Source organism: Alosa pseudoharengus, unplaced genomic scaffold, assembly GCF_046254945.1.
Source record: "Alosa pseudoharengus isolate Yale_2024_CS ecotype anadromous, Long Island Sound unplaced genomic scaffold, YU_APseudo_1.1 YU_APseudo_1.1_scf_22, whole genome shotgun sequence".
Lineage (NCBI taxonomy): Eukaryota > Metazoa > Chordata > Actinopteri > Clupeiformes > Clupeidae > Alosa > Alosa pseudoharengus.
The window spans coordinates 19,076,184-19,087,069 of NW_027468680.1; the positions used below are offsets into that span (position 1 = coordinate 19,076,184).

Below are 10,886 nucleotides of genomic sequence, written 5' to 3' on the forward strand. Positions count from 1 at the left end.
ATAGGCTGTAACTTGAAACAATCATACATTAGTACCATATTCCAGTGCTTTAATTTCTAGTAAACGTAATATCCTGGCCTACCATTGTGGTGGTGGAGCATGAGTGACTCAAGACCAGAAGTACAGAAACTTGTGCAGGAACAGTTTTGTGAGACATTCGTAGGCATTACTGGACATCAGGTGGATTAACGTTGTTCAAGTGAGGAAACAGGCCACAGGAAGGTGCTACATCGTGGCTAGATTGCTGCCAACAGACTTAATAGGAAATATGATCCACACTAAGGCTTAACATGTGATAAATCTAACCGATTTCAGTTCATTCAATTTGACTTCCATTTTTTTTTTTTTTACAATACGGAGGTAACCAGTCTATTGATCAGAAAATGTCAGTGAACTATAGAGGCATAGGTGCAGGCTAATGGTCATTCCAGTCTTTACACACATATTTCCAGCTGATTTCACTCCACACAAAAACAATAGGAAGGCAGGAACGCTTTTAAGAGTACAAGTGCAACTCCAAATGTACCATAATGAGGTAAACATACAATTATGTGCCTGAAGAATAAAATATAAAAAATACTATTAGATCAATCCAGACTGACTCAAATAAATAACAATAAGGAGGTCTGGTACGTCTGAGAAAAACTCAAAGTCACTGAAACCAGACACCGCAAAGAAAGATGGATGCTGTGTGGTTAATGAGGTAACAAAAGAGATGAGTATAAGCTTCAAACCTCTGGTTCTAATTGGACCACTGATGCATTCATTCGATCATATAACCCTCATATCCAAATGTCAAAATTCACTTTCTTTGGGACTTTTCTAATTGCAGCTTTGTTTCTACACATTTCCTATAACTCACATTGAAAACAATCAAATCATTCACAGGCAACAATGAAACCATCCAGGTATCTTTCTGTGTTGAATTAGGCAGAATAGTGCTACTTTTTTTGCTCAGTATTTATTGTGGGGTGCACCATGAGCTTTAGATACATGAGGGGGCCTGGTGGGAAGTAGGGGGTGGGGGTCTTCCTAACGAAATCTGGCTCAGTCGTTTTGGTCCAGGAGTGGTGTGTGTCCGAGTTACCAGATGCCGCTGGAGCGGCCACCGGGGGGCGCCAGGATGCGGGCGGAGGCCCTCTTCGGGACGTTATCATCAATCTGGGCACCTGCCAGAACCAATGGGAGAGAGACCACACAGATTAGCCATATAGCATTAGCTGCAGTAAGCAGGGATCCCCTTTGTAATACGAGGATTGCATTACCTTTAAGAGGTTGTTGCTGGTGTGTGCTTATCACACAGGCTTAACCAGGACACTTTGTACTGTGTGATGTCTGATTAGTGAATGTGTTGGTGTCTCTCTCTCTCTGTGTATGTGTGTGTGTGTTTGTGTGTGTGTGTGTGTGTGTGTGTGTGTGTGTGTGTGTGTGTGTGTGTGTGTGTGTGTGTGTGTGTGCGTGTGTGTGCATATGTGTCTGTGTGTGTGTGTGTGTGTGTGTTTGTGTGTGTGTTTGTGTGTGTGTGTGTGTGTGTGTGTGCGTGTGTGTGCATATGTGTGTGTGTGTGTGTGTGTGTGTGTGTGTTAGTATTTTTGTGTAAGTTGCATGTGCTTATGTGTTTGAGAGAAACAAATACAGAGAGAGAGGGAGAGGAGAGAGAGATAGAGAGAAAGAGAGAGAAAAAGAGAGAAAGAGAGTTTACCAGATAGACTGAAGCTGGACTCGTGCAGGTCTCTCACTCCTCCATGACGGGTGGATGGGCGAGATGAGGGCGTTTCTCCATCTGAAGCACCGCAGTCCTTCTTTCCTGAGTTCACCGCCGCTACGTCACCCTCATAGGGAGTACGCTCCACTCCCTTCAGAGCCTGGCACTGATCATCACACACACACACACACACACACACACACACACACACACACACACAAGCAGATATCATGTTAAAATCACTGGAATTACACAACTCATTTCTGCTAACGTATGCTAGCTTTTGGGCACTACTGCACTGTTGCCAACTGGACAGCACCTTCTCTCTCTGGACCATCTTCTTGTACAGGTAATCAGGGAATGTCCGCAGGGGGTAGAACTTTCCAGAGCCCTCGGCACAGGTGAAGATGCCATTCTCATACACCACACGGCCACGGCTGATTGTGACCAGAGGGACGCCATGGCAACGCAAGCCCTCATAAAGGTTTACGTCTCCTCCTTGCACTTGTGTGTCCACAGAGATCGTCCTAGGAGTGCGCGCGCGCACACACACACACACACACACAGAAACATACAATCAATACTTCCAGTAGCCTACCACAGCGCTGGTTATATTTGATGAGTTTATAAGGAATACGTACTGTATAAGGAATACGCTTTATCTAACATTGACATAAAGTAACATTGACACAAAATGACAGTGCTTTAGTCAACAGAGCAGAGCTAAACGTCCAGCAAGGGAGCGTCCTCCCTAGACAGCAGCATGCTCTGTACCTGGCTGCATCAGGGTCCCAGACCACCACATCGGCGTCAGCCCCTGGGATGATGCGACCCTTGCGTGGGTAAAGGTTGTAGATTTTGGCTGCGTTCGAGCTGGTCACAGCAACGAATCGGTTCTCATCCATTTTACCTCCAACCTGGAAGCCAAATACAAAGTTGTCTTACATTAATATTCGTTTTCACTTGCATGGCATCAGCATACTATTTAAAGATAATCTAATAACAAAGATAACTTATGGCTAAGTTGTGGTTTGTCATGTTTTTTCTGATTTTCATCCCTTACCACTCCTCTCTCCCAGATGACACTCATGCGGTCCTGGATGCCAGGGACTCCGTGCGGAATCTTGGTAAAGTCATCTTTGCCCATGGCTTTCTGCTTGGTGGTGAAGGGCCGGTGGTCTGACACCACTACATTTAGAGTGTCACTGATGCAAGATAATCAAATCACCTTCATTTAGACAACAGTCGCTCTACTATTATATCAGATCACACATGACATCAGATATTCATCAAATCATGTTATAGAGATACAGTAGATCAGATTAAAGATGATTTGCAGACTTTTAACCCTCTCTCTCAGATAAATGGCTCTTGTACCTAAACCCTTACTAGCATCAAAGAGTATAGAAGTAACTTACTTACTTAAGTTACTTCTATACTCTTTGCTAGCATTGTTAGCTCTAAACATCTAAACCACATCTAGTGCAGGAACTCTAGCTGCAGAGCCTGTAACGACCAGGTACCGGAGGGGTGGACTCACTTTCCCAGGAGACCCATTAGGTAGTTAGGGGTGCTGGGGTCGAGCCTCAGGGGGGGCACAGTGACGTAGGCAGCAGCGTGGACCCAGTCCTGGTGGTAGTACTGGAGCCCGTTCATCACAGCGTGGGCCATGGTCGTCTCGCCATGGACCACCTTCCCTGTGTGTGTGAATGAACACACACAAAGACACACCTCACACACACACACACACACACACACACACACACACACACACAAAGACACACCTCACACACACACACACAGACACACACACACACATACACACACACACACACACACACACACACACACACACACACACACACACACACACACACACACAGACACACACAAACAGAGAGATATCTGTCTTAATCAAACTAGCATAAAGTAGATCCAATGACAAATGTTATTTAAAATAGTACACCATTACCTACAAATATACACACAAAAAGATATTATCTTTAGTAGGCTTTGCGCTCTGGCAATGACAAAATATACAAATGATTATGGCACCCCTTGAATGATGTTGGCCATTGTGACATTATGATAATTATTATCATATTGTTTTCACCTACCTTGCATCTTGGCAGTAGCCACAACATCCCCAGCAGACATACTCGAAACATTCACCAGGTAGATGGGGCAGTGTGCCTGTGGAGAAATATTCATATATTCACCACCCCAGTATAAATACTGTTCCAAATGAATTGTCTACAGTATTTGGCACTGTAATGTTTTGGATGTTTCTGTAATGTCATACTCACTCTGTTGGCAATGGTAATGGCACGGTGGGTAGCTTCTGCCTCCAGCTGTGGATGAATGAAGATTTCAACCATTAAAGAGTGAGAATTCTCCTGCACTAATGAGTTATAGCAGTTAGCGCTGGCTACATGTTAGAACTAGTGAGACCGCAAGAGAGGAGTCAGAATTCCAAATCCTCACCTCCTCTGGGCGGCTGATCTCAATGCCCTCTGGGCCACTGATGCCGAGGTCTAAAGCCTCTTTCGCTCCCTAAAGGACAAAACAAAAAGGCTTGTGACTGAATGCATTCTCAAAGGAGACAACACCTCTCAACTGTGGTTCTGTTCTAGTCGTTGGAAGACCACGAGCATCTCTGACCTCAGCAACCAGCTCTCCGTTCTCGGCGTGGACACGGGCGACGGCGCCGATGTCCTTGCAGTGCTGCAGCACCTGGAAGAGCTCGCTGTCCCTCAGCATGTACAGGTCCTTATAGGCCATGAACATGTGGAAGGAGTTCACGCCCTTCTCCCGTACCAGCGACTCCATCTGGGCACGAACCTGCACCATCACAGAGAAGCAAGGGTACACTCACTCAGTTATTGTTTGGTGTTCAGGGTTTTTGACATTGGGTTAGGGTTAACAATAAGGGCCAGTGCATGGAGGTACAAAATGATTAAGAATAGTAATCTTTTCTCCCTTTGTAAATGGTCTGAAAGGCCAGAAAAACAAATACCTGCAAACACTACACTCTTCATGGAAACGTAAAAGGTCAAAATCATTTTTGCTTGGATGCAGGTCAAAATAGTGTCGTATTATCTCAGCAAACTGTCCCATCTTACGTAAATGCAGTGCCCCTGTGGCCCAGCAGAGGATGCCAACATGCTGAGAGATGGCATCTGTACAACACCACACCCCTCTGTGCCCTGTTCTGTCACAGCTAGATTTTTCAGCTCGCTCTGGTGCTAAGGCTGGTCCTCTGTTTCAGTTCTTGTAAAAATGGAGGAACGCTGGGGACATCTTGGTCCCCTAAATGAGACGAGGAGATGCATACATGATCCTGTCCTGGCTGTAACTAAAAGATTAGATGTAGACATTGTGACTGAATGTCAATATACAGATGGAGGTGGGTTTTTGTTTTTCTGAAAGTGTGTAACCATTGTTCAACTGACGGGGCAAGGAGCTGATAATGCCAAAGCCATGGATTTGCATCCATTGAAGCACACAGAGTTGTACAACATGTAGTCCTACTGTCCTGCAAGTTTTGAGTTTCTACTGAGTCGTTTTTGTGAGGATATCAGTGAAACTCAAGCACACATTAAGAATGTGCACTCCTGCTGTATCACTCTGAACTGTGTCTGTGAGGGTGATTGGTGCAGTGTGGATGTAGGGCAGGGATTCTCAGGTGTAGGTGTGGGGTGCGGTGTGGTGTGGTGGGGTGTTTGTGTTACCTTGGGTCCCCACCAGGTGACGCCCACATGTAGGGCGTAGTCACAGCAGGTCTTGGCATCGGCCACAGAGCGAGTGTTCTCATACGCGTCCAGCAGAGACTCATTCCTCTCGGGCAGTACCAGATCAATCACCATAGTGGTGCCTCCAGCCAGAGCAGCCTATGGAGAGGGATTACAATGAATAGATTAGATTAGAACAAATTAGATTCAGATTAAATGTCATTGAGCAGGTACAATGCAGATGTAATGCAATTTGCATCTAACCAAAGGTGCAAAGAAATTGCTTTATTTACAGATAAAGGTGTAATAAGGGATTAAATTATACTATACCATGCTATATGCAAGGTATAAGTACAGAGGTAGACAATTTATACAACTGTTTATGTCTAAACTTCATATTCATATATGAAATTTCATATTCCTATGGTTTATGTTACATGAAACATACAAAGGAACTTTAAAAAAATATTCTAAAAATAAGAAAATGTAAATAGATAAGGTATGAACTAAATACACCATTATAAGAAATAAGGAATGTGTGCGTGTGTGTGTTCTCATGAGTGTGCATCGTTCCTGAGTGCCTTTGCTCTTTAAGCCTCGATGAGAGGCAAGTAGGGGGTGGGGGGCACGAGGTATTTGACGGCCATTGTCTATGAGCACAATGAGTCAACTGAAAAGACTTTGCAGCAGTCTTTACAGCAGTCCCTCCGTCTCTATGGCAACAGAAACCGATCTGCATTTGTGTATGTGTAAGGCCACGCCCACGACAACCGTCAGGGGAGGAGTATGTATAAGAGGAGGGTGTACGGGAAGAGAAAGAGAGTGAGAGTGAGAGAGAGAGTGATATTGAGAGAAAGAATGAGAGAGAGGAGAGAGAGAAAGAATAGAGAAAGAGGGAGGGGGAGAGGAGAAATGCCACTTGTATCTGCAACACCAAACAATGACCATTTAGAAACAGCTCACTCATTCTCAAGTCTTCTCAAGCACAGCTTGGTCCACTGTGTGTGTGTGTGTGTGTGTGTGTGTGTGTGTGTGTGTGTGTGTGTTTGCTTGTGTGTGTGTGTGTGTGTGTGTGTGTGTGTGTGTGTGTGTGTGTGTGTGTGTGTGCTTGGTAATGCACTGTGACGGTACTAAGACCAGACTTAAGCCCTCATTCAGTCTCTGTTAAGTGAGCTATAGAAACTGCCTGGTTCTACAGTATATTCACCTCTATAATACAGCAACAGTGTATTGTCCCAATTAACAAACTGTCTATAGAAGTAAAGTGCTAGTGGAGACTATCCCGATTCAATACAGTGCACTATGCCTAACTGTAATATTCAGAACAGTGTGGCACACGCTTGATTAAACGTCCCTACTACCCCAAGACATATTCAAATCAATGTTGTCCTTAAATATAAACTGATTTGTGTAAGCTTAAGTGTATTAGCCTGTGCTTTGCCAATCTACGCAATGGGGAAAACAAGTCCATTTGCGTTGATAGAGCATCCTCTCAGAATTCCCACGAGAGCACCACTTGTGGGATTTGTTGGGATGGGGTGGGAGACGGATATGGGAGGAGATGAGAGGTGGAGGAAGGAGACAAGGAGAGAGGAGAGCACACATAATAAACTTAGGAATTCTACTGGATGTGTCAAGAAGGAAGAGGAGAGAAGAATAGAGAAGAGAGGTGAAGAAAAGAGAAGAGGAGAGAGATTGAGAGAAGATAATTAAAAATAAATTGAACCAATGAATCCTACAGGGAGAGGAGACGAGGAAAGAGGAAAAGAGCTGACAGCAGAGGAGAGAGGGAGGAAGGGGAGGGGAGGAGAGGAAAGGGGAGGAGAAGGGAGAGAGGGAGGGAGGGGAGGAGAGGAGAGGAGAAGGGAGAGAGGGAGGGAGGGGAGGAGAGGAGAGGAGAGGAGAAGGGAGGAGAAGGGAGAGAGGGAGGCAGGGGAGGAGAGGAGAGGAGAGGAGAGGAGAGGAGAGGGAAGGAGAAGGGAGAGAGGGAGGCAGGGGAGGAGAGGAGAGGAGAGGGGAGGAGAAGGGAGAGAGGGAGGCAGGGGAGGAGAGGAGACGAGAGGAGAAGGGAGGAACGGAGTAAGACTGATGGGATTCAGTGGGAAGAGAGAGAGAGAGAGCAGGAGAGAGAGTAGGAGAGAGGGAGGGCAGCCACGCTGGGGAGTGTGGAGATGAAAGGGGGTAGCAGATGGCTCCACAGACGAGTGAAATACCCCCTGATCGATTTCCCTCTCCACTTTCACCCTACTGTTCCACTGAACCCCACCACAGACACACATGCACACCCAATCCCGTTCCCCCACCCCACTCTCAAAGCTGTTTCACCTTCCACAAGTGTCCTAACAACACTGTTGACCCATTAGTTATTACGCCGCGCCCCTTCAATCGATTTCCATGCATATAGCAACACATACATGCATACTGTAGTTCACAATGCCCCAATGCCCCAAAATAACATCCAATTTGACAATGTACATTATGTAACTTCCAACTAGTTTTGAGGTTTGTTGTCTTACAGAGCACTGATATATAATGCAGACATTGCAGACAAGTGCCATGTCTGAGTATATTGTATATGGCCTGTATAGACTAATATATCGAGCAATGATCTCTTACAATGGTCAGTAGCCCCCCCCCCCCTTTTTTACTCAGGGGGGTGTTTTTGGTAAATCTGTCTCGATTACACAGGACTAATCAGATGACGAGATAAGAACTGTGAGACAGTTTATAAGCCCTGTGCGTGTCAGATGGTGCTGGATCAGTAAGACGATACACAAGATGGCATCAGTAAGAAAGTCAAAGCCAATCTGTGGGTGTGATATATTCCTCTTTCATCTGTACAGGAGGAAAATGCCAATTACAGTAAAGACTGATGAAGCTCAGCAGAGAAAATCTACAGCCTGTCATTTAGAAAAGTGCAGTAACTGAGCATCCAATGAAAGAATCTATTTAGCCAAAAAAGTGGTGCACATCTCAGCTTTGGAAATACTTGAAGCTGATCATTGAACCCCTGGTCAAGTCATCCTTCTGCACTGACAACCTAACATAACAGAACCACTCTGTCAACTCTTTCAAGTTATTTTTAATTTGAAAAGAGTTTATTTTTAGCACCTCATGCTCTCCATGTGCACCGGCTTCCATCAGCCTTTTTCATGGTGATTACGGGCTGAAGGCTTCTCACAGGGACAGAATCCCAACTAAGACAGCCCCAGGCCTTTTGGGGTGGGATCTCGGTTTGGCTCCTTAAATTGTTCTCAGACTCAGACTCCACATCACTCTGAGATATTCAGATATTCAGCAATACTGTATATCCATGGTGTAGATGTGGAGAATTATGCAGAAGAGAATGCAAGTGGGAATCTAGGCGTGTTTAGAGCTCAAGGCAAAATATTCTACTTCTTTTCCATGAAAAATATAATATTTTAGTGGGTCGGCGGGCTGTCGTTGTGAACGACCCTCTCCAGTAAAAAATCTGTTTGACTTCCAGTGCTGTTGCCCGAGGCAAATGGCAATACTGCCTCAACCAAGACACTCAACAGAGCATAGATGTGTGGGGTACAACATCTGGAGCAAACACTTTAGCACAGTATCTCAGGAAATGACCCAAATCTCCAATTCAAACCTAAGTACTTGCACCAGAGGCAGCACATCAGCGCTGATAAAGGATTTACAAACCATTCTGCAAGTGAGGCAAGCGATTAAGTCAATGCAGCTGCAATTTCAAGTCATCAGAGCATTTGCTGTATATTCATCATGTCAATATTATCACATTGACTTGCACTGTTACATATTGGAAGATGACACTGTTGTATGCCATTCACTATGTTAAAATGTAAGTCTAAATCTAAGTAAGACTATTTTTGCATGCACAAAAAACAGAGTGACCCCTGCATGGGCTGATAGGCACCCACCTTGGTACCACTGTAGAAGTCATCGGCGGGTGTGGCGTTCATGAAGCTCTGGTTCAGGTGCACGCAGGTGTCCAAACCACCGGGCATCACCAGCTTTCCCGAGGCATCAATGACCTTGGCGCCACCTGGAATCATCAGCTCCTTGCCCACCTGCTGGATGACTCCGTTCTCGATGTAGACGTCGGCCTCCTGCGTGAAGTCATCGTTCACCACCTTCCCCCCCTTAATGAGGATCCGTGCTGTTGATGCACTGGAAGACATGATTCTGACAGAGAGGGGAGGAGAGAGGAAGTTAGAAGAGAAAAAGTCAGAAGAAAGAGACGGATATGAAAACGGAGTCAAATGGAGAAGGAAAGAGAGGGAGAGAGCGCCGGGACGATCCAATGGAGAGAAAGACAAAGAACAGAGAGAACACAAGAGAAAAGGATACCGAGAGAAGGAGGGGTGGGAAGGTTTAGAAGATCCAATAAGAAGCAGTGGAAGAGACAAGGAGGAGGGAAACCAAGTGATGGGAGAGATAGAGAGAGAGATAAAGACACTGGAATAATTAAGGGAGGCACAGCAGACATGAGACATCAACTCATTGATATGAGGCTAGCGCTGATGTGACATCTCTTGGAGGCTCGGAGTGACAGACCTCGAGCGAGACGTGTGATGATGACATCAGTCTGGCAGTCGAGTTCAGAGGGGAAGGGAAGAGAGAGAGAGAGAGAGAGAAAGAGAGAGAGAGAGAGAGAGAGAGACATTCTTCGGGTGCTGCCTCTCAGAGCACAGCTGAGGAGCGTCACTCGGTTCTGACGATGAGCACACGGTCTGCGCCTGTCTCAAACTAGGCCACCCCCCCCCCCCCTCCACCACACCCCAAGAGTGCTTAGTTTGAAGGGTGGAGTAAGTGCTACAGCATGTTGGACTGACTGACTGGGAGCTGATGTTGGGGAGAGAGCCCAAGTGGGCCTCTTGCCCAGGCTGAGTTATCTAAGAGGTGGTGGTGGAACTCCAGTAAGGGCTTAATGCACAGTCAATATGAATAGGCATTTGAGAGCTTGTGTGTGTGTGTGTGTGTGTGTGTGAAGTGTTTGTGTGTTGTTTAGTTGTTGTTGAGTAGTAATTGTTTAAGGTGTGAACAGGAGCGTGAGTGCATCTGTCCATAATTATGCATGGTCTCTGTGTGTGTGTGTGGCTGCAAATCCATGGCTGGCTGAGTGAGCGAATGAGGCTGTGTGCGTGCCTGTGAAGCTTGTGTGCGTGACTATATGTGTGCGTGCATGGGTGTGTGTGTGGGTGCGGCAGGACTACGGCATGGTGGTCTCCCCCTCCCTCATCCTCCCTGCTACTGCCTCTGCTTTAGGGGTAGAGAGGAGGGAGGGCGCGGGGGAAAAGCCCCATGGAATCTGTACCAGTGCAGGGGGTACAGCACCACTCAGCCCATCTCCTCACTCCTTCTGGCACCTCATGCAAAATAAAACACAGATCCATTTGCTCTCAGTCAGTTACCACATCTGACCCATTTTCTGAATTATATCACACCTCTCTATTATG

General features: G+C 46.0%; 1 protein-coding gene across 1 annotated transcript; it reads right to left on the bottom strand.

The window, feature by feature from the left end:
- Positions 1-1,083: 1,083 nt before the first annotated feature.
- On the bottom strand, positions 1,084-9,608 carry dpysl5a (dihydropyrimidinase like 5a). The gene is made up of 12 exons (XM_076299933.1): positions 9,348-9,608; positions 5,437-5,595; positions 4,367-4,546; positions 4,190-4,258; positions 4,012-4,056; positions 3,823-3,898; positions 3,246-3,402; positions 2,769-2,910; positions 2,480-2,622; positions 2,025-2,232; positions 1,703-1,871; positions 1,084-1,169 (listed from the first exon to the last, which is right to left on the bottom strand). The coding sequence occupies exons 1-12, from the start codon at positions 9,606-9,608 to the stop codon at positions 1,084-1,086; spliced, it is 1,695 nt and encodes a 564-aa protein (XP_076156048.1).
- Between the last annotated feature and the right edge of the window lie 1,278 nt (positions 9,609-10,886).

Bases quoted from the DNA above. Each gene is read 5' to 3' on its own strand.
- dpysl5a (XM_076299933.1), bottom strand. From the start codon at position 9,608: ATGTCTTCCAGTGCATCAACAGCACGGATCCTCATTAAGGGGGGGAAG. The intron at 4,057-4,189 runs GTGAGGATTTGG...ATTCATCCACAG, and splicing joins AGATCAGCCGCCCAGAGGAG to CTGGAGGCAGAAGCTACCCA. The intron at 1,170-1,702 runs GTAAACTCTCTT...TGGTTCTGGCAG, and splicing joins GTCCAGCTTCAGTCTATCTG to GTGCCCAGATTGATGATAAC.